Raw genomic sequence first — 24,196 nt, 5'->3', positions numbered from 1 at the left:
CGCCGGCGCTATGTCCGTGAAACGCGGCAGCAGTGCTGGTGCCCGGAGTCGGGCAGCGGCGGCACAGGTGCAGTCGTGCGGACCCCCACAGCTGCCTGCAGCTGGAGGCAGGGCGCCTGGCGTGGCACATGCGTACAAGCGGCTCAGCCAAGCGTGCGAGGCGCACATCGACCGCGCGGCTGAGGGGGGGACGAGGCTGCGCTGTGCGGGCGGATAGCGCTGCGGAGGGGGCGAGGGGCGCGTGTGACGGCGGGGAGGCTGCGCTGCGGAGGGGGAGGTGGAGGAGGAGGAGGAGAGGCTGAGGCGCGCTCCGGCATCCCCAACCTGTGCGCACAGCTCCGGACTCCAAGAGCCAGCCTGTGCTCACCCAAGGACCCGGGGACTCTTCACAAGAAGGTGTAAGCAGCGAAGAGTGTGCCAGGGCCCCCACCAGTGTCCATCTCTAGGCACGACCCCACAACTCCAAGTCCAGGGTGCTGTGTACAGGACTCAAGGGATCAGAGCAGCACGGGAACCCTTTACACATCCGACCTGCCTGCACACCTCCGGGATCCCAGACAGACATCTGTTTATATGAGTAGATGGGGAAGGGGGGGTTGCACACTGGAACGGCGGCCCCTGCAGCGCTGATCACCACTTCACCTGGGCACACTGGCCCCCTGCTCAGGGCTGGAGGAGCCACTGACCCCCAGAGGTGGACTTACCTACTACTCGGACAATCTCTGCTCACCCTCTGATATCCCTCCGAGGGCCGGGGCATGCACTGAAATGCACGGAAACCGCACTCAGCACAGCCCCCTGCAGGGCTCACCTCTGCTTATATCTTTCTCGTGACAATATCACACTTCGCGGGAGCAGCACCTCTGTCCCCAGAATCGATGAGGCGAGCCCGTGCTTGCACAGTTCACGCGCCCTGAAGCCAACGGGCTAGGCTGCTTCAGCACCGTGGACCACTGACTGCTCCGGCGCGGCCCTGAATCCCTGTTTCAGCACCATGGACGACAGCCCAGGCCCGCCTGCGCGGCTGCAAGGACCCGGGCATCCTGCCTGCGACTAACTGCGGGCACCACAACCCTGTGGGTCGGTGAACCCTCGCGTTGCTACCGGGGCAAAGAACGCCCCCCCCCCCAAAGAGAACCCAACCGCCTGCACAGAGAACACAACCTGCACAGCTCCTGAACAGAGAACCGAACCGCTGCACAGCTCCTGAACAGAGAACACAACCAACTTTACAGAGAACCCAACCTCCTGCACAGAGAACACAACACCCTGCACAGCTCCTCAACAGAGAACCCAACCTCCTGCATAGAGAACCCAACCCCCTGCACAGAGAACCCAACCCCCTGCACAGAGAACCCAACCCCCTGCACAGCTCTTCAACAGAGAACCCAACACCCTGCACAGCTCCTGAACAGAGAACCCAACACCCTGCACAGAGAACCCAACCCCCTGCACAGCTCCTGCATAGAGAACCCAACACCCTGCACAGCTCTTCAACAGAGAACCCAACACCCTGCACAGCTCCTGAACAGAGAACAACAACCAACTTCACAGAGAACCCAACCTCCTGCACAGAGAACACAACACCCTACACAGCTCCTCAACAGAGAACGCAACCTCCTGCATAGAGAACCCAACCCCCTGCACAGAGAACCTAACCCCCTGCACAGAGAACCCAACCCCCTGCACAGCTCCTGAACAGAGAACCCAACACCCTGCACAGCTCTTCAACAGAGAACCCAACCCCCTGCACAGCTCCTGAACAGAGAACCCAACACCCTGCACAGCTCTCCAACAGAGAACCCAACACCCTGCACAGCTCCCGAACAGAGAACAAAAACCAACTTCACAGAGAACCCAACATCCTGCACAGAGAACACAACACCCTGCACAGCTCCTGAACAGAGAACCCAACCGCTGCGCACCTACTGAGACAGAAAACCCAACCCCTTGCACAGAGAACCCAACACCCTCCACAGCTCAGGCATAGAGAACCCACCCCCGCAGATCTGTGACGGAGAGCGCACCAATTACACCGATCCTGGGGCAGACAACCCCAGCATAGCACCCGGGGCACAGAACCAGCAGGGCTCCTACGACAGAGATCCCGACCCACCGGAGTCCAAGAAACAGGGCATTCTCATTGAGCTCCCTGCAGAGCGCCGTGCACAGGACCTGAAGCAAAAGGGCGTCCCCGCTCCCTCGCACGCGCCGCCCCCACATGTGGAAACCTTGAGCAGTGCGCCCAGAACCTGGCACCTCCAACCCACTGAACGACTCACGGGGAAACCCGTGCACGCCTCCATGTGACGAGGTTTTAATACAGTTACAGCGAAATAATGGAGCAGAGTGGGTTCTTGCAGCCTTCGCCTCCCTACACAGCTCCTTGAAGCCAGGAGCACGGTCCCGGCCGAAGAGAGTAGGCGCTCTCATCCAGCGCCACAGCTCAAACATTCTCGCATAGCTCTCGGACCAAGAAGACACCCTCCCACAACTGACTGCAAGGCACTGTGGTGGGGGCTGCACCCACCGACAACATCTGCCCCTGAACAGCACTGGGGGACGGGCAGCACCCCACCCATCTCAACCGCGGCACCGCACTGGAGAGCGCGCGGCACAGCACCGTAGAGGGCACAGCACATCCCAACCACTTCTGCCACAGCACAGCCCTGGAACCGAGCCTGCCCCTGCACAGCACCTCATAACATTAATGACCTAAACCCCTGGCGCACAGCCAGCACCCCCTGATGGAAGTGGGGGCCAGCGGGGCTGTAGAAGAGCAGAGGGGCCCCGACACCGTGCACTGCGATCCTCTGGGGTGGGACACCCGGCACCCCTTCCTTAGGAAGCACGTGGGGCCTGGCATGGCCCGGGCAGGACCCCGAGGGCCGTCCAGCGGGTGGCCCTGCATCCTGAGCCGGTGTTAGAGCACTCCCAGCGAGGGGAGGATAACCCGGTCGCTGGGTGCCTCCGTTCGCCTGAGACTCTCTTGGCGACAGAACTTGCGATAGAGCCGTGACAGGAGTCTTTTGTGACAGAGTCCGCCCCGGAGAGGATAGACCGGCCCGCGGGAGCTCCGACGAGGGTGGTCGCCTCCATCACGACTGGAGTTAGAGCGGTGCCCGCCAGTGCAGCGAGGTCGCTGCTGAGGAGAGACCGGTCCGGTGTGTTCTGCCCCTCCGACTTGAGCAGGCGACAGAGCAGTCCCTGTCGGTGGCGCTGGAGATGAGAAAGTGCTTCCTGTGTGTTTACATCCCCATGTGCAGCCCCCTGCAGACACAGGAGCGAATTGCGCGGCCCCTGCCAGTGGAAGAGCCGGCGCTGGAGAGGACGGACCTCTTCGTGTGTACTTCCGACTCCACGGAGAGCCGCTGCACCCGGAGCAGGCGATAGAGCGGCCCCTGCCGGCGACGGAGGATACACCGACCGCCCTCGTGTGTGCTTCTGTCACGAAGCTGTGGATAGAGCGGTCCCTGCCAGTGACAGGCAGCGCGGGAGAGGATAGATTGGCCCATGCGTGCCTCCGTCCCCAGGCACAGCTCTCGCCGCCAGAGCTGTGGCTAGAGCGGTGTGTGCCAGCGCCGCGGGCTCATCAGTGGCCGAAGACAGACCGAGCTTCTGTCCCCGCAAGGAGTGCTTCACGCTGGACTGGGACCTGCAGTGCCCGAGCACGAGGATGCAGTGACTGCTCGCAGTGCCTGTACTCTCTGCTGCCAGTCCCAGGACTGGGCACGGCGGGATGTGTGCCGGTGCCCCCCGCTGACACAGCCTTGGATCCGCCGGCAGGACCTCCATGTGCCACCGCTGACTGCAGCTCCCCCGGTGCCCTGCATGGGCAGGCAGCCCGGGTCGCCGCCCTGGTGCAGGAAACATGGCACTGGAAAAAGTCTACTTTGTACTGAAAGGTAAGTGAGCTTCGTGTGAGCACACGCATCCCCCATCCGAGGAAGGGTGCTCATAACCCACGCACAGACCTTGGCTTCTAGAGATGCGATGCAGCGCGTGCAGCGCAGAGCCCATACTCCGAGCAGGCAGTGCCAAGGTGTGAGCAAGCAGTGTGTTTACTGATAAGTTACAGCGTCCCGGTGTCGCGTGGAAGCCCCAGTGCAGTGCCCGAGACCTAGGCTTGTGCCAGCACAGAGATACGGGCCCCCTCACACTGTGAGTAACCGCGATGGATGCAGCGATCCAGCTCAGCTTGCAGCGTTCACATGAGTAGTGAGAGTTTTCATTACTGAGGCGCAGTGCCCGTGTGCAGTGTGTAGGTTTCCTGCTGTGAGCAGTCATTTTATTCACTTATAAGATGTAGAGTCCCACTGCAGTGTGCCAGGCCAGTGCGGTCACTGCAAAGAAAGATGCGTTGCCCATGTACACTATCAAACAGACAATGATGGCTGCAGTGCTCCAGTGCTGTGTGCAGGTCTCATGATGTGAGCAGGTGCGTTTTCACTGTTTCTATGAAGTGCCTTGTGCAAGTCGCATGGCGCGTGTAGAAAGCGCTAGACCAAGCGCTTCAACAGTGTTCATGTACCATAATATGTTCATGCAGTGAGTTTAGTGATAAGATGCAGTGCCCCAGGAAGTATGCAAGCCTCATACAGTGACTATGCAATGTAAGATGCAGTGACCACTGTGCATGTCTTATACAGTGAGCATGCAGTGCGCTATGTTTATTTCGCAAATGCGATATGCAGGTCTCATGATGTGAGCAAGCTGAGCTCATATCAATCTCGAATGCAGTGCGGAATTGCAGTCGATGTGTTTTATGATGTAAGCATGCAGTGTAGGTGGAAGTGTCCCAGTGCAGCTGACATGAATGTGATGCAAGCAGGCAGTGTGAGAGGCAGGGCCCCATACAGCGGACATGTACTCTGCTGTAAGCTGACATGGTAAGATGCACTGCCCGTGTTCAGCAGGGAGGTCTCCAGTGGTGAACAGACAGTGTGTTCACTGTTAAGATGCGGAGCTGCTGTGCATGTCTCACGATGCAGTAAGTACCACGCTGCTAAGCTGACATGGTAAGATGCACTGCCCGTGTTCAGCAGGCAGGTCTCCAGTGGTGAACAGACAGTGTGTTCACTGTTAAGATGCGGAGCTGCTGTGCATGTCTCACGATGCAGTAAGTACCACCTGCTAAGCTGACATGGTACGATGCACTGCCCGTGTTCAGCAGGGAGGTCTCCAGTGGTGAACAGACAGTGTGTTCACTGTTAAGATGCGGAGCTGCTGGGCATGTCTCACGGTGCAGTAAGTACCACGCTGCAACAAGACTTTGGAAGACGCTGTGCCCCAGCACAGTGTCATGATCACGCAGCATACAATGCAGCGCTCTCGTGCAGTGTGCACGTGTTCTGCTCACATGTATGTGCTGAATCCGACAGTGTTTAAGTCTCATGCTCTGAACTGGCAGTGTGTTCACTGACAATATTTAGCACTGTCTTTGGCACACGCCCGTTTCATGCTTCGAGCAGGCAGTGCAAGATGTAGTGCCCCATACAGCAAGGTGGTCCAGTGGCGTGCGCACGTTAAAATGGCATTCACTGGTTATCCGCACACTCCACTGTCTCACCAGGCATTCACCATCCTCCACTGCAGCTTGCACATCTCCTGCTGTGAGCAAGCAGTGGCTTCGTGCAGTGACCCAGTGTAGTGCGATTGACGTTGTTTGATATGTATTTACACGATATAGCGCCCAATCGGCCATTCATAGTAAGTGAGCGTCTGATGCAGTGTGCACCTGCCTGGTGAGACAGTGTGGTGAGCGCATAACTAGTGAATGACACCCTACCGGGCCACCTTACTGTGGAGGCTTGCACAGGTGTGGGCGCTGCATTTTACACTGCATGCGTACTCCATTGGACCACTTTGCCTGGTGCCGTCTCCAGTGCCGAAGCGCCCGGTGCAGTCTCCAGTGCAGTGTGCATAACTCATGCCGTCACCAGAGAGTAGGTTAAATGACGAGTTGCAGTGTGAGCCCCCCTGTAGCGTGACCATCTCATGCACGTGATCTGGCATCTAAACATGCAGCGCCATGTGCAGGTTTGTTCTTGTGAGCAAGCAGCGCAGGGCGCGATGCCTCTTCAGAAGTATGCTGTAAATTGGCACTGTAAGATGCAGTGCCTGCGTCCCCAGGGATTGCACCGCTTTCCAGCGGTGAGCCCGCCCAGCAAGATACACTGCCTACAGTGCAATGTGCTCCTCTCGTGCGCGAAGCATGCCAAGATGCTGCGTTTGCACCCCTCCCCCACTGTGAGCAGGGCAGACGTTTGCACCCCTCCCCCACTGTGAGCAGGGCAGACAGTGAAAGATGCAGCGCAAACACCCCTCAATGTGAGCAGGAAGTGTTAGAGGCAGTGCCTATTACCTATCCTATGAGTAGGCTACTAGGCAGCGTAAAAAAACAATACTGCGTTGCAATGTATAGGCCTGCGAGCAAAGAGTAATCTTTTTCGAGTTTCTATGCGCTGTGCTATTGGTATGTGCAGTTCTGAGTGGCATGCAGTGACAGCTGTCGGGATTCTCTGAGCTCCATGTACAGGACACCCCCGCTTCCCTCCACACACTGCTGGTGGTGTGGTCTGGAGCGCCCTCTACGGGAGACAGGAGACGCGGACCACAGCCGCGGGCCTTGCTATAAAGCACGAACATGGAGTAATTGAATTAAAGCTGATGACGCAGGCCCCCAGGCCATGAAACCACAATACTTTAAAAGCAACTGCAAACTATATCCGTAGTAATAGGGCAGACTAACCGCCGAGAGCAGCTGATGCACACGCATTACCCGTGTGTGTGTGTGTACACATTTAATCTGTGTGTGCACCGATACCAGCGAGGCTAGTTCTGGCACAAGTAATAACGTGTGTGTGTCTGAGAGTGTGTGTGCGCGCAAATAATAACTCGTGTGTGTGTGTACACCATAATAAACTGTGTGTGTACCCTTAGATACCAGCGAGGCTAGTTATAACACAAATAATGATGTGTGTGTATGTATGCGTGTGTGTGTCTGAGAGTGTGCAAATAATAACCCGTGTGTGTGTACACAATAATAATATGTGTGTGTACACTTAGATACCGGCGAGGCTAGTTTATGACACGGGCGCGTGGCTTAGGTACCAGCCAGACCAACTGATGTACACACACATTTACGTGAGTGTGTGCGTGCATGTGTGCGCGCCATTAGGTACCGCAAGGGCTGCTGATGGTCAGGAGTTGGCCTAACCGTCAGGGCGCTCGACCTCGGACCTGTGGGAACTGGGTTCGAGTCTCGGTAATTATGCTAAAACATCCTGTGATTCTGGGCAAATCGGTTAATCTCTCCGTGCGTAACAAAAAATGAACGTGTGTCCTCATGTAACGTAACTGGTGCTATGTAAAGCGCTCTGATACCTGATTAGATTCGGGTCAAGTTCGCGCTATATAAAAACTCTGCACAAAAAAATAATAATAATAATAACACCTGAGTGTGTGTGCGCGCGCGCGCGCGCGCTTAAGTACCGGTTAGACCGGCTGATGCAGGGGGTCTGCACTCAGCCCATCAACATCGGACCTCGCACCAGTGGAACACAGCCAGGTCATGGCACACTGGGTCATCTTGTCACCCAGGCCCATCCAACTGAGAGAGGGGCCTTGTTGCAGCTGTGCCCACCGAAGGGCTCCCTTCACATGGCTTTGCAGGAACGGTGTGGAGCTTCAAGAGCAGGGAGGCCTGGCCCTCCTAAGACCCCTCTGCAAGGACACGCACCCTGTTGGTTTCTCCCCCCGTGCCCTGCTGTCCAAGAAGAGGCACCGCTCCCCGTTGTCCCGTACTTTAGTTCCCCAGCAGTTTTAACCCTCTCAGATGACAAGCAGCTCTCATGCATTCAGCCCTCTATGAGCTGTAAATGAGGCGCTTGTGGGTGGCCGAGAGGGAGGGGCTGCAGCCCAGGAGGGTCTGCACAAAGGAGCTTCGGGAGCAGGGTCATTTATTGAGATGCAAACAGCTCTGAATGTGTCACGTTGTATGCAAATGAGAGGGGCCTCATACATTCCCTTTCTGCCCAGAGCCCCAAACATTCCAGAACCGTCCCTGAGCTGATGCACACATATAGTGACCAGTGTTTGTGTGTGAAAGTGTGTGCTTAGGTACCAGCTACATCAGCTGATGTACACTAACAGTAACACTGGTGTTGTGTGTGTGAGCGTGTGTGTGTGTGTGTGCGCGCTTAAGTACTCTCGAAGCAAGCTGATGGACACAAATATTAAACCCGTGTGTATGTGTGAGTGCGTGCATGCTTAGTCACCAGCTAGATCAGCTGATGTACACTAACAGTAACACCGGTGTGTTGTGTGTGTGTGTGTGTGTGTGTGTGTGCTTAAGTACTCTCGAAGCAAGCTGATGGAAACAAATATTAAACCCATGTGTGTGCGTGTGTGCCCGCGCACTAAGGTACCAGTTAGATAGGCTGATGCACACCAATGATAACCCCTGTGTGTGTGTGTGTCTGTGTGCGCACGCTAAGCAGGGCAGGACTGGCCATAGTGGGCACCCGGCGTTTCCCCGGTGGGCCACCAGGGAGGTGCTGGGGGGCCGTTTTGGACCCCTGTGGAGCCGGTTTTGTTACCAGGGGCCGGTTTTGCAGCATAGCTGCAATATCGTCCCCCTGTAACAGAAGCAGCAGTGGTGAGACGGAAGTGGTGCTTCCAACTGGCACTCACACCCCCCCCAGGGCAGGTCGAGCTGTCTGCCAGGGCCGGTTTCGGTTTCCACTCTAGCTGTCACTAAGGTACCTGTGAGGCCAGCTGATGGACACAATAACCAGTGTGTGTGTGTATGTGTGTGTGTGCGCGCGTGCACGCACTTACGTAGCGGCAAGACTAGCTGACTCCTGTGTGCGTCTGCTTAGCACTAAAAACACTGGGTGATAGTTTGTCACAATGCGCCCGACTGCCGAGCAGCGATTCTCTGTTCTCCTGCAACAGAGGCCTCTAACTCTTCAGAAACATGGGGACAGGGCAGACACAACTCTGTCACCACCTGTCTCTTCCTCAGAAGAAGCATCAGGACAAATAGATCCGTCCACGTGCCGTGCCACCCTTAGCACAGACGGCAGACCTGGCAGAGCCTCCTAGCTGTACGTCTCTGACACGAGGTTGCCCTAACTCTCTCTCTCTCTTTAGAGAGAGCGAGCGAGAGAGAGCGCACCAGAGTGTGAGGACCCTACCACAGTCGTCGCAAGACCCTGCCACTAACTGCCCGTCTGCCCATGTCACCAGATGCCCATCTCGCTGCAGATTCTTTAGGAGCGACATAGTGACATGTCCCCACGCCCAGCTGACCCTAGCTCTGCAGAGTGACAGGCCACTGTAGACAATCTCGTAGCGACATGTCCCTGCACCCAGCTGCCCATAACTCTGTGGAGAAACATGCCAGTGTACACAACATCGTAGCGACATGTCCCTGCTCGGAGCTGCCCATGACGCTGCAGAGAGACATGCCAGTGTAGACAACATCGTAGCGACATGGGAAGAGACCGGGAAGAGGTGTGGCGCTGCGGCCAGGGCGACTGACCTTGGAATCTGGGTCTCCCGGTTCGATCCCTGGCACCGGCGGCAGGTCATCCCAGCACCATGTGACTCTGGGCAATAGCTTGCTTAATCTTCCCGATGGTCCCCAGCGCCGGGATGCCTTCGGGTAGCTGTTTACCCTTTACAAATACTGGATTTACATTTTTTTTTTTACATGTCCCTGCTCGGAGCTGACCATGACGCTGCATAGAGACATGCCAGTGTAGACAGCTGGATAGTGACATGTCCCTCTGCCCAGCTGACCCTAGCTCTGCAGAGAGACATGCCAGTGTAGACAACCTTATTGCAACATGTCCCTCCACCCAGCTGCCTATGACGCTGCAGAGAGAGATGCTAGTGTAGACAACCTCTTTGCGACATGTCCATGCACCCAGCTGCTCATAAGGCTGCAGAGAGACAGGCCAGTGTAGACAATCAGATAGTGATGTCCCTCTGTCCAGCTGACCCTAGCTCTACAGAGAGACAGGCCAGTGTAGACAACCGGACAGCGACATGTCCCTCCACTCAGCTGCCCACAACGCTGCAGAGAGACAGGCCAGTGCAGACAACCTCATAGCAACATGTTTCTGCTACCAGCTGCCTCTAACTCTGCAAAGAGACATGCCAGTGTAGACAACCTTGTAGCAGTATGTCCCTGCACCCAGCTGCACAGGACGCTGCAGGGAGACAGCCTAGTGTAGAGAGCCTCATAGCGACACGTCCCTGCACCCAGCTGCCCAAGACACTGCAGAGAGACATGTCAGTGTAGACAACCGGATAGTGACATGTCCCTCCACTCAGCTGCCCATAACACTGCAGGAAAACAGCCTAGTGTAGACAGCCTCATAGCGACATGTCACTCCGCCCAGCTGCCCAAGACGCTGCAGAGACAGCCTAGTGTAGACAGCCTCATAGCGACATGACCCTGCACCCAGCTGCCCAAGACGCTGCAGAGAGACATGTCAGTGTAGACAACCGGATAGTGACATGTCCCTCCACCCAGCTGCCCATAACAGTGCAGGAAAACAGCCTAGTGTAGACAGCCTCATAGCGACATGTCACTCCGCCCAGCTGCCCATGACACTGCAGGAAAACAGCCTAGTGTAGACAGCCTCATAGCGACATGTCACTCCGCCCAGCTGCCCAAGACGCTGCAGAGACAGCCTAGTGTAGACAGCCTCATAGCGACATGACCCTGCACCCAGCTGCTCATGACGCTGCAGAGAGACAGTCTAGTGTAGACAGCCTCATAGCGACATGTCACTCCGCCCAGCTGCCCAAGATGCTGCAGAGACAGCCTAGTGTAGACAGCCTCATAGCGACATGACCCTGCACCCAGCTGCACATGACGCTGCAGGAAGACAGCCTAGTGTAGACAGCCTCATAGTGACATGTCCCTCCACCCAGCTGCCCATGATGCTGCAGGAAGACAGCCTAGTGTAGACAGCCTCATAGCGACATGACCCTGCACCCAGCTGCTCATGACGCTGCAGAGAGACACTCTAGTGTAGACAGCCTCATAGCGACATGTAACTCCGCCCAGCTGCCCAAGATGCTGCAGAGACAGCCTAGTGTAGACAGCCTCATAGCGACATGACCCTGCACCCAGCTGCACATGACGCTGCAGGAAGACAGCCTAGTGTAGACAGCCTCATAGTGACATGTCCCTCCACCCAGCTGCCCATGACGCTGCAGGAAGACAGCCTAGTGTAGACAGCCTCATAGTGACATGTCTCTCCACCCAGCTGCCCATGACGCTGCAGGAAGACAGCCTAGTGTAGACAGCCTCATAGCGACATGTCCCTCCACCCAGCTGCCCAAGACGCTGCAGAGAGACAGCCTAGTGTAGACAGCCTCATAGCGACATGTCCCTCCACCCAGCTGCCCAAGACGCTGCAGAGAGACAGCCTAGTGTAGACAGCCTCAGAGCGACATGCCCCTGCACCCAGCTGCACATGACGCTGCAGAGAGACAGCCTAGTGTAGACAGCCTCATAGTGACATGTCTCTGCTACCATCTGCCCTCTGCAAACGCACCATGACACTGGGAGTCCCAAGGTGGAATGTTCCAGCACCACCCACTCCCTCCGATGATTTCTTTTTAATTTTTGTCCTTTTTGATTTTTAAGGACAAAGGAAGTGCATTAAATAATACAAATGGAAGAGATAACATTGTAAATAGCATTAATATATTCTAAGAAAGTAAACTATACATGTAACTGTAAATATCCATCCATCCATCCATCTATCCATCCATCTCTCGCTCTCTCTCTCTCAAGGGGGAGAATGAGAGAGATAATAAAAAGAGAACCCCCCCCCCCCCCTAACCCCCTTCAGTATAGCTAGGGACAATGCTTGATCATAGCAGGCATTCATTCAATGATATGTTTGAAGCACTCCTCTCCAAAGGGGACCAGAAGCGTATTCCTATTTGTCAAAGGATCCGGATACAAGACGTGTTCTATGGTGACAGGAGGGCAGAGCTGATCCCCGATGAGCGAAGGGGAGTTTTTGGTTTTGTTTGGACTTAGGTCAGAAGCTGGTCAGGTCGTTGGTGTCTTGGCTTGAGAACACTTGACACTGATTGAGGCTTTGTTGAAGAGGACACCTTGGCTGCCAGTGGTGCTGTGGGTGGCTGCTTGGAGGTGAATTTCTGCTTTTTAAAGGTGGGTGGTTTTTGGCCCTATATTTTTACTTTAGATTATTAATTAGTGTTAAGATTAATCGAACTTGAGCTGCTCGCCAGTGGGGTAGTGTTTCAGAATGATTGTTGTATGTGTCTGTCTGTTGGCCGGCACTGCAGGTTCGTGGACGTGTTTAGTGTTTTTCTCAGGTGCTGATTTTGTTTTTTTCTAAAACACTAACAGTGGATATTACAATAATGAATTTTGGTACTGAATATGGCTCAGCAGTAGGGGTTCAAAACACCGAGGGGAGTTTAATATAGTTTGGTTAGTCTGGAGTACTAAAGCTGTTTAACTTTATGGGTAAAGCTCCGAGTGTGCGAGGCTGCAAAGTTCTTCTGTTGTGAACTTCACCTAAAATTTGCGATTACTATGATCACTTTCCGCAGTTTGCAAAGTTTTCATATTAAAATTGAGTCCTTCTCACCCTTTTTATATTATTTTGAGGTAAAAGATCACCAACATCCATCTAGTTTCTAAGCTGAGAGGGAAACGATTTTAAAGTAAACTTGAGAAAAATGGCACCTACTTTCAGGGGGTGAGGCGAGAGGGGTGCATGGGGGGTCACCTGACCCTCTTCTGGAAATATAGCTAGATTGTGTGGAAGAATGATACCAGCTCGTAGACATCAAAAAAAGAGGACATTCTGTACAAACCATGGGTAGGCCAATTAGGGGAATCTACACACCAGGTTTATAGTGAAGATTTGGCAAAGTGACAGTGTTTTTTGCACTTTTGATAAGAGCGCCGAGCACACTGCTTTTATTAAGGAAGTCAATACAGATTACCTTCATTTAGCAGCTGAGTGCATTGTTTTGGCATTGGGGTCCCATTTAGGCTATGACATTCATCTCCTTCCCAGAATCGGAAGAAGCTGAAACCTGTGGGGGGAAATTACCCACGCCACACAGTTACCAATTTAAATGAAAACATGCACAATTTACACACGAGAACGTAGCATGCAGTCTTTGGTGATTCGGAAACATTTCTGTCTTATGCACCTGTAAATTTTGTACCCTCTTCCCATGCCTCAGTGTGATGTTTTTATGCAAATTGATTTTAATTTTATGTCTCTTTTGCTAGCATATGTTAACCCTAAGTGCTGCGTACATTATGCATATGTTTGGTTAGAAGAAATATGTAATTCATTTCAGAATACATACCTCTTTACATAACATATGTAGCTTTATTCAACGTCTCTCCTACATTCACACACACACACATGCATTTCTGCACCACCTATCTCTTGACCCTTCACCTTCATATCAGATGAGAAAATAAATATGGAAAGGGAAATGAACTACAAAATGTTAGTAAATACCTCTTAACTGTTGACCTTGTGGTTGACCTTTCTCAGCATTCCCCTGACCTCACTCAAATTATATGTCTATTGTAGTCATGAGAAGTGATCTGGTGGCTCAGTTTCTGATCTTGGTTTCCAGAGATCTCCCTGCTAATCCCGGTTTAGGCGCTTGGCCAAAAATAACATCCCGGTTTATTCAATTTGGTCTCATCCAAATCCGGCACGCCATACTGTTCTGCATACAGCACCTCATGTTTGAAATGTTCCTGCTATAGTCAGAGAAGCGTGGAGCTTGGTATATACCAGGGCCAGACTGGCCTATAGGGCAGTCAGGGAGTACCCGATGGGCTGGTCTCACAGGTCAGTGTGTGGGCCTTTGTTTTGGCTGCGTATGGGCCGGTGTTATGGTCTGCTGGGCCGGTTTTTATTGTTAACTTCCCTGCTATTAATTCGAACATTGCCCATAGCAAGTTTAAATCCTTGCAGTCTTCCATACCTCTAAAAACACTTATGCAGCTTGTCTTTACACGTTTAAAACTGCCCTATTTTGCAAACATATGCCACATTTTCAGCCAGCTGATTCACTAATGGTGGCCAATTTTATGTTGGTGCCTGGGACTATTTTCTGTTCCAGTCCGACCCTCATAATTGCAGTCATTTAAATGAGCAGGAGCTATCAGGGACTCAGTTCCTGAACTTCTTTAATTTGGAATGGATAGTACTGGCACTTCTCAGCAGTGCTCCAGTGCTTTTAATGGGAGAATGCTGGCTCTTCTCAGAAGCAAGCAGGTACTCTGGGACAAGGATTACCTGCACTTCTATATTTCCAGTTCAAGCCCTGGATATGTGCTGTATCAAATACTTAAAAATAAATTATATGTGCTGTGCCATTTCCAGCTTGCACTTGGTGTTCCACTCTTTGTGAATCATGTGCAAAGTACATTCCTCCTCCATTTCACCTTTTCTTATCCCAAACCTCCTCCTACTGCTATGATCTCCAAATAAACACTTTCTAGACGCTTCCGTCTTCTATCCCTTCATTCTCCTTTTCAATCCAACTAACAGACTCACATGTCAACCGCTCAAATTAATTTATATTTCACTATACTAATTCACCACTAATCCTTTTCGGATTCCAAAGAAGCGTGCTATTCACCGAGAAACACTTCGTCGCCTCGTCAGGGGTAGTAAGCGCTATATAAATAGAATTACAATTACATAATTATGGCTTTGTGCAGACATAAGTCTGATGAACTCCAGGTAAAAGCTATGTGAATGGACCCCTGTGTTTGAGCTGACATAAAATGTGCGGTTTCAGGTGATGCTGATGAGGAGCGTGCACCGGGGTTTAATAAAAATACGCCATGAAAGGTATGTAGGTAAACGCTGGATGCTAATAATGCATAATATAGATGGCCCGGAACCAATATAGGCCATATCCCTTCAGGCACTGACCCCAACTGGCTGCTGGGAGTTCAGGGTCCAGAGAGGCGTAGAGTAGGAAGACACTTTTGCTGTGGTCTTCAAACTTTTTCACCCAAGACCCCCCAGGGTAAAATCATTCGATCAACTTCCCCTTAGAATAACATGATTTTTTCATAACTGTGCCAAATGGTAAATGTTATAAATAAGCTATAACATTGTAATCAGATTTGTGGTTCTTTAGTCCAAGAATTAATGGCAAAAAAACACAATATTTAGTAGGGTTTTCAATTTATCACCCTAAATACATGCAGGGTAGAAACATTGCAAGTGGCCGAAACACATCACGTGACTGCAATCAGAGTGCGTCATCTTAAAGCATACTTCTGCAAACTGTGCTCTCTTTTGTAAAATAGTGTAAAATTAAACATGTAGCATAGGCGAGACAGTCAAAACGTGTAAGAGATTTGGGCATTTTGAGCTACAAATCGGAGGAATTGATAAAAATTGTCGTTTTTACCTTTTTTGATTTTATCACATTAAAGTAGTCCATTATTTAAACACTGCAACGAAATTCCATTTAAAAGTACTTTGTCCCCGTACACTGGCAAAATGCTATTGGTTGATTTTCAAAGACCCTTGCCAAGAGAATGAATAAACTTTATTATTCCTACAAACCCCCCCTCCCCCATGCCATGGAGAATCCTCGAGCGCCCCCCCCCCCACTGTTACACCCCCGTTAACACCCTCCTTCCCTCCTGGGAGGGCAGAGGGGCATGGCAGTTCCTAATGCAGTCATTATTATTGTTAGATCTGGGGGTCTCTAGTTGGCAGAGGTATGCACCTTAGACCAAATAGGGACCCTTGCTTCTAGTCAGGGTACAAGGACACACACGGTAGATAACCCCTGCTCACCCTCTAGGTAGCTTGGCTCGAGCAGACAGGCTTATCCCCAAGGCAATGTGTAAGGTATTTGCACGTAGACACCACAATGATCCCCCCTCCGCACACCACAAACTTAGACCACACAGGTGAGTTATATCAAAAATAATATATCTTTATCTAGTTTCTGCAGTTGAAATCAAGCATCACAGGTTTACACTATATTCGCTTTCTTGGTTGGTCGGGATCTTTAAGACGATAGTCTCTAGTCTCTTGCGTGATTCGATACTCACTGAGAATGAATCAGTTCGTAGGCTCTTGGTGTTTAGGCAGCTACGTTGCTCCGTCGGTGTCACTGCGCTCGTTGTACAAAGCGCTCCTCTGGCTGTTCGGTGCAAGGTTTCCACAACTCCCTCGACGAGCCCACAGTGACGATGTCGACGTCACCGGAGTCAGCCACTCACAGTGCGGCTTCGTAGAGCAGGGAAGTACGACTCTCGATCTGCTTCAGGCCTCCGGGTCGCGGCAAGGCACGTGCCGATGAGCACGTCGGTCTTCTTGATGCGGCAACCGGCGTCAGGCCCGGGTCAGTGCGGCACTCTCCAGCAAGACAGAGAGCAGCCAGCCCACTTCACAGGCAGATGTTGAGAAGCTTGGTAGAACAGTCCCCGGTCCCTGCAGCACACAGCAGCGCAGGGGGGACACAGCAGAGTCTTGGGTTCGGGGCAACCTTTCTATCCCTGGGTTGCGAAACAGGAGGCCAGCTCTTCTCAGGCCCTTGGAGATTCGGTTTAAGACACAGCACACAGCAAAGTCTTGTTTGGTCAAGTGGGTAGAGTCAGCACACAGCAAGACCCCTTCTCCTCCTCAGCTTCAGTTGTACAGCAGAACAGGTCAGCCCTTAGAGCACACAGCAAGGCAATCTTCCTTTAGTTCTTCAGCGGTCCGTCTTTCAGCAGAGGTTCCTCTTGATGGTAGAATCTAAAAATCTGTTGTCAGGGGTCTTGTACTTATACCCCTAAAAGTCTTTGAAGTCTTTGTGCAAGTGGGTTCTGAGCCCGGTCTGATCCAGTTCTGGGTGTTGCTGGAGCACTTTGTTTTCCTGGCTTCTACATTCTTTTCAGAGCGAGGGGCAGAGTCGTCAGCCGCCCAGCAGGAGGTGGAGCCAGCAGTGTGGCAGGCAGGCACAGCCCTATTCACTCCCAGGTGCTATCTCCTCCCTCCACTCTCCTTGCAAATGTCGCCATTCAGCAGAGGGCTGACTCAGCCAGCCTCCTGGGGGATCCCCAGCCCCTGTCACTCTCAAGCCAGACAGTCAATCCACAAGCACACCCAGGCACACAGAAGGGTCAGACAAGAGAACAGCTACTCTCTAAAAAGTACTATTCTCCAACTCAGGATTTAAAAACAACCTCTCCTAAAAGATGTGTTATTAAATGCTGAGCTCAGGGATATCAAACACTCATGTCTTATCTTGTTCCTATGAGAAGATAGGCGGATAGCCATTGGCACCAGCCTCCCCCATGTTAGCATATGGAGCAAGATAACCTTGCAGCAGTGAACACACAAAATGGCCGTTGTTCACTACCAGAACATGTTACCTGCACTAGTACATGCTCTACCTTTTACATACACCGCACCCTGCCCAGGGGGGTACCTTGGGCCTTCCATAGGGATGACTGACGTGTATAAAAAGGGAAGGGTTAGGCCCGGTCAGTGTGGACACTGGCCAGGAGGACATGGCAGTCCGGGGACTGCAGGCAGGCCTGCGGTGGCAGGCCTGAGACACCGTTTTAGGGCTACACAGGTGGGTGGCGCAATCAGCGCTGCAGGCCCACTAGTAGCATCTGTCATCACCAGCCCTGGCACACACAGTGCACTTTACTAGGGACTTCATGGTGATACAGATATGCCAATCAGATATATCCAATCAATATGATATTTTACACAGGGAGCACTTACACTCTGGCACTGATTAGCAGTGGCAGAGTGTCCAAAGCATCTAAACCAGCAAAAACAAAATCCATCACAGCATCAAAAATCCAGGTAGCAGAGGCAAAAGATAGGGGAAAAACTCACGTCAAGGATGTCAGGTCTAACAATTATTTACACCCAGATTCCCCCTTTCCTACGTCACAGGCCTCTGTCCAGCCAGGCAGCAATGCCTCACTCTCATTGGATGTAGAGAAACAGGCTGAGCTATAAGCTACTATGAGGAAAAAGAAAGACCATTTTCAACGCCACTTTCACAAGTGCTGACGTACATTTTTTTTAAAGGAATTTGAGCATAAGCGGTGTGAGCAAAAGCTACATTTCACTCATCTTATTGCCTTATTTTCTGTTTTTTCTATGATGGAAAGTGCCGTCAATTAAGCCCATCTGTGCCCCTCGACCATGAAAGCTTTAGACCTACTTCCATGTTTTTGAAATGTTTGTGGTTTTCAAAATCTTGTCCCTCCTCTCATCCAAGGGTTGTGGAACTCGAATACAAGGAATTCTTTTCAAGTTCGCACAGTGCCCCTCCCCCCTTCCTCCTCCCTGGCAGCATTAGTTGCCAAGGCCTCGATATAGTAGGTTACTATGTGCGGCTGGAATCTACAGTGCACAACGCAGACTTCCTACCAGTGGCCACGAAGATATAAATAAAAAGAAAATGCAGGCAAACTCGGATTCACCAAAGTCCACGAGAGAGTTTCTTGTGTTTTTTAATTTTGATCGCAGTATAACACCCCCGCCCTTTGCCTCCACTTTTCCAAACATACTCAGTACCATAACATTGTAAAAACAAATCGATGTATTTTCTCTCAGATCTATTAGGGGTAAGCCATTGCAATTTGTGCCAAAAAGCAGCCTTTTAATTACAAAAGCGAATTAACTGTGGCAGAAATCGATCGATCTAAAAAGAAAAGTGTTTGGGAAAGCATGAATTGTTTTGAGATTTGCTAATTAAAAAGACATCGACCCTCTTTCTATATTTTTAATGAGGTACATTTGCTGTGTTTTAAACCCAGTTTGTAATTTTGTTATTTGGGAATTCAATTTTATATTTTCGCTTAGGCCTAGGGACTGTATTAGTGCTTATTTCTGTAAGACTAGAAGCTTTGGAGAAGAGGGGATTCTGTTACTCTGGTGGACACCAATAATGTAAATGTCTTTACATTTGCGTGCATAGAGGCCTTACTCATCTCGGAGAAGGAGAAATTGTATTGTGTTACCACATGTATTACCGCATAATCCTGAAACTCAGAATGATGCAGTAATACTGCACCTGGTAAATACCACCCCTGTTACTGGTAGTTTTTGGACTGTGATATTCCCTCCCTCTCCCCATCCGCAAGGAAGCCAATTATCTGACATTTCGCAAACAACTGAAGACTTGGCTATTCCCATAATTCCACCTGCTCCTCGACGCCCATCCGCAGCACTGGGATGCCTCCGGGTAGCCATTCGCTATATAACAATATTTTCAATTCAATTCAATATTACCGCGTTGCAGGAGTTCTAATAAACCCCTGAATAGAGGAGGTCTGGTAAGACAATCTCTCACTCCAAGCATCTTCGCCCATGCTCTTTTCCAAGGGAATTCAAGGGTTGGGCGTTGATACTGACGAACACTGCCTCTTTGCTTTTATCATTATCTTTGGTTGCTGAAATTTTTAGAAAGAAAATCTCGAACTTATAGTGTTGATACTGTCAGCGAGTCACTGACTGGCTCTTCTAATTCAGATTGTTTAAGAAACCAATTGAGAAGCATGTCAAAAGAAGCCACTTTTCTTTAAGGCTCTGGGCACCCTTTTTTGGGCCTAGGTGGATGCACTGTTGTATCTTCCGGTTATATTTTCCGAGGTGGTCAAGGTGAATGGTCAACCACGAGGTGACCATGATTTCATCATGGTTTTGCCTGCTTTCTACCGCAGATTATTCCGCACATTGCCCTCCGCCATGTCCCATCTTCTGTTGATTGCTAAATCTGAGGCTTCTTTCCAAGTCACATGACCTTGATGAGCAAATCACAGATGTCCTCCATCTCCGCTTCAGTTTTCTGATTGGCTGGTCTGCTAAGAGTCTAATTCAATATAATATATTAGGAAATAATGTAGCCTCCATTACCAGTTCCATGATAAGCTCCTTTGGGCACATGCGAGATAAATACAAATGCTAGACACCCCTTCCTTGACCAAAAGCTACTCTTTATGGACTAGGAGATGCTTCTTCAGCTTGCATTGAGATCATGGGGGACTGTTTGTTGGTGATCTGAAATAAACCACTGCACACACCTCACATGTTGATCTCTTTAACCCTGTTTGCCCACAGATTTGTTAGACTCCATCACCAATGATCACTTCCTGTTTGACATTCACTGAGGGCAGTAGGAATGACCGGCTGGCACGGGTTGCTGTTGTGATGTCTTATTAATTCAGTATGAAATTGCAATTTGAAGCCAAGAACTGTAAAAGTCAATACCAGGTACTCCATTTATGTCCACACAAAGCCACGCCGCCACCGCTCATCTTTCCGGGCAAAGCTTGTTTGTTGCCTGACCTCACCTTGTGGGTTTCTATGTGAATCTGGAATCCAGAGGCTCTTGTGCTCTGCAGAGAAAAAATGCAGACCTGTAAGATCGGAGTAAAAACAATGGGCGTCCCTTCTGTCATCTTAACAAAAAACCACATACTGCACGCCTTCAGTATTGCTGAGCGTTATTTCCTTCATCAAACACTTTTCCAAATTAGGTTAAAAAAACACACAAATCTGCCATACGGCGGACGTGGGAGCTCTCTCTGTTGAATTTTAATTCAGCCTTTGAGGAAGAAGGACACATTTTTAGGTTCTCTAAAATGGGAATGCCCAATCTGAAAAAAAAAATGGTGGAAAATCACTGTTTTGTCTTGAACAGGCTCATGGCAAAAAAAGTGTCTTTTAGAAGCACAAAAAACAGGTTAGGACCAAACAAGTCAACGTCTTACCAAACTTAAATTCTCCCCAAAAGGTATTTATTTTAAGAAACAAAATAAATTGATTTGAGATTTGGAAATACAAATACCACAGAGAAAACTTCCCACATTCTCAGTGTGGTGCATTTAATGAGCTTTGCACATAATTTGGAAATTTATTTTAGCCAGGTTATGTCCAGCCATCCTGAAGGTGTGCTGTTTCATTAGTTATTTATTTGGTAATTAAAAGCCAATTGCTCTTGTGAAGAAGTTATTTAATAATGTAATCTGCACTAATTCTAAAATGTATTTGGGCATGGGGAACTTAACAAGTGTGGAAACTGTGTTGCGCTTTAGTCAGAGAAATGCTCGGACTCAAAGACCCCAATCACGATTGGGCTGAAAATCCCTTTTTGGGTGCAAATGCCATGTTGTGCCCCAAACAGGTTGTAATGGGTGTGCAAATCGTGCGCGCTTGCTTCAACAATTTGTGGCTGGTGAAACCTTGCATATACTGAAGGAATAGATAGCTCACAAGCATTATTTGGGTAAGATGGAATGGGGGAACCAAATGCACCATTTGCGCATTATTCCTTATTCCCTGCACAGTTCGGTGCAAATTGTATACACTCACACTAGCAAACCCATGAAATCACAAATTAACAGGTGTCTAATTTACACCAAATTTTAGGGATTGGTAATTTTCATATAGAACTTGAAATTCTGTGCAAATGTTGACCTGGAACATCTTGCACCATTCCATGTGGATTAACTCATACCTGGATTCATGTGCAGGGATACAACCGGACGTGCATTATTCCCGCCCTACTAATTCACAAATTACTAGTAACTAGGTCCATGGGCTTTCAGCTGGTGACTTCAGGTCTCCAAGTGAAACACCTGGGGAAAATGTGCTGGAATTTGAGCAGAAACACAGATTACCACTTTGTTTCACTAAAACATGTAGTGAGGAGTATATCTGCTCCCACCCGGACTTACTGATCTCCCCAGTTTCAGTATCTTTGGAAGGGGGTTGTGAGATACAACCCCCTGATTCAGAACCCCTTCCCTAGTCCTTCCTTAGTGCCCTCTTGTTGTCTATGTTGCTTAAATGCTTATGAAATTGAACATCTTCCAAAACCACAAATGAATAAAGAGCCATGTTGCTCAGATGGTTCTCACTGTGTGTTTGAGGTGGCAGACACTCCACGCGCCATCACTCCAGAGTAAACTGTAAAGGTTTACACTTACAATAGTCCTGTATACTGCTAGAGTGGCCTCTAGGCACTGGTGACTACAAGCACTGCTTTAGCTTGGAGATTGTGCCTTGCATATATGTCTACAAGAGCCAAGTGTTGTTGCTCATTAGAAAGCATATTTTAATATCATATTTCTTCCGCGTGCCTTTTTATTAGTCGTTTGGTTACAGATGCAAACATCGCTCTCATTAATAAACATTGATTGGCCATACTTTCATGCACCTGCGGTAAATCAAAAGGTTTCTTGCTAAATTTATATCCGTGCAACTCAAATACTCCTGAGCATGCTTTAAGCTTCCAAGGTATCGTAATACATACTGTAAATCAGACAGTTGTACACAACCAAATATAATGAATTTTGATTGGCTCCTAGCCGGTCGATATCTACCCTGGAGATTCATAGTTCTTACCTGAGACAGGCCTCATTACAGTATCAACCCACATATCAATCCACCTTCTTCCCATAGCAGCTGCCTGTGAGGACCACAGAGTCCCGATAAAGGAATTAAGGACTAGAATCTTCACCTATCTCATAGAAAGCACCTGCACCGAGGCCTGCTACTAGAGAATAATCACGGTCCTGCACCGAAGACGCAATATGTACATGATAATGTTTCATATCTCTGCTGCTACAACTTTATGAAAGAAATAAGTCCCCATAAATATTCCTTTCTATGTATTGGTGTTAAAGAATTTAAAAAAGTGTTCCCAGTCTGTGAAAATTGTGTAGGCTTTGACAGTTTTTGCTGTATTTTAAAATAGTGACCTCATTGTTGTGTCTGATTTACAATACGATTTATCTTGCAATATGTTTTAATCAACTATCTTTTAATATAGCAGTTTATGATGTTTACAGAACACACTTTTATAGGCAATATATAAATGTATCAGATATGTTTTATAATTTCCTTATATTCAACTTACAATAAATTAATTTTGAAGGAAATGTATATTCATGAAGGAATATGCAGCTACTGACAAGAGGAAGTTTGGAAAACGTAAAAAGAAAACAATAAGTGTCCAAATAGCAACTCTATTGGAGGGTCTCACTACACATTGGGACAGAAATCGAATCGTTTTAAAAGCGAGATCTGTCTGTAAATAGGTTGCTACACCTTTAATTAATATAGTCAGAGACATTTAAATGGATTAAAAAAAAACCTCAATGTACTGCACAAGGATACTACTTGAAAATGAGGGCGGTGTTGAGCGATAAAGATGTTAGCCTAAGTAAACAGATGTGGAAATGGGAAACTGCACTTAACTAGGGATTTCTTCATAGAAGTATTTTTATCCCCTTTAAAAATACATTATGCCTCAAAGTACGAAAAACCTATACCTTCCCTCGAAATTTTAACTAGCTGGTTTCATATCGAATTTAATGCCTTAGCGCTCATTTCTTTCAGCTTGCTCCACAGCGAATGTTTCAGTTCTACAGCTCTGATTCTAGCAACATGGTGTTCTGGAGTGCCTCACATTTGTCATGGATATAGAATGTTAGCAGTCTAGTTGTTCTTTAGAACTCTGTGGTCAAGCTGCAGTAGAACACTGGGGAATCAACCGACAGTTAGCTGCTGCTCTTGGAAGTAAATATTTTCTCAACATGTCATTCTTTTTTCTTCCCACATACTTAGGGAAGATATTTGTGAATTTATGAAAAACATGTTCTCATTTATCATAAATTAGCTTGTGAAGTCCCTTCCATATCTTCTGTGGGAAAATCGTGAGAGAAGGTATTTTTCCTTGGCCATGGGTCATCAAATGCCAGCTGAGCATCTGCATTGTTCACAGGGTAAAATCCCCTCGAAACTCATCAGAATTCCTAAACTTAGTATAAAACACTAATACATGATCTATATTGTGACTAAGATGTGTTATCAACATTTATATCTGTGCCTTTTTGTAACCCTCAAACCTTGCATGTACTCTAATGCATTTCAGTGGGACAAATATGCCGAAGATTTATCACCCAAAGATCAGACAGATATGCTTCTTGTCATCGTTCACAGTAGTGCCATGAAAAACACACCATCTAGCAATTTTGTGAATTTCACCCCAAGTTTTAAGGGGGTTATTTACACAAGGAATATTATCCATGGGGGAGGGCAATTCCAGGTAGTTTTGTACCGTGATTGAGTAGATCCATTGACTTTTCCATGGAACTTCTGAT

The 24,196-nt window shown here is 49.3% G+C and overlaps 1 protein-coding gene across 1 annotated transcript in view; it reads left to right on the top strand.

Moving 5' to 3' along the window:
* Nucleotides 1-339: 339 nt before the first annotated feature.
* Nucleotides 340-24,196, top strand: part of NETO2 (neuropilin and tolloid like 2) — a 272,005-nt gene continuing 248,148 nt past the window's right edge. Inside the window, exon 1 of the mRNA XM_085637557.1 lies at nucleotides 340-3,905. Within this exon, the coding sequence (XP_085493683.1) occupies nucleotides 3,872-3,905 (34 nt within the window). The 5' untranslated portion in view covers nucleotides 340-3,871. The remainder of the gene's footprint in view (nucleotides 3,906-24,196) is intronic.

Source organism: Triturus cristatus, chromosome 12 (assembly GCF_964204655.1).
Source record: "Triturus cristatus chromosome 12, aTriCri1.1, whole genome shotgun sequence".
Lineage (NCBI taxonomy): Eukaryota > Metazoa > Chordata > Amphibia > Caudata > Salamandridae > Triturus > Triturus cristatus.
This window is presented reverse-complemented; position numbering and strand designations above follow the sequence as displayed.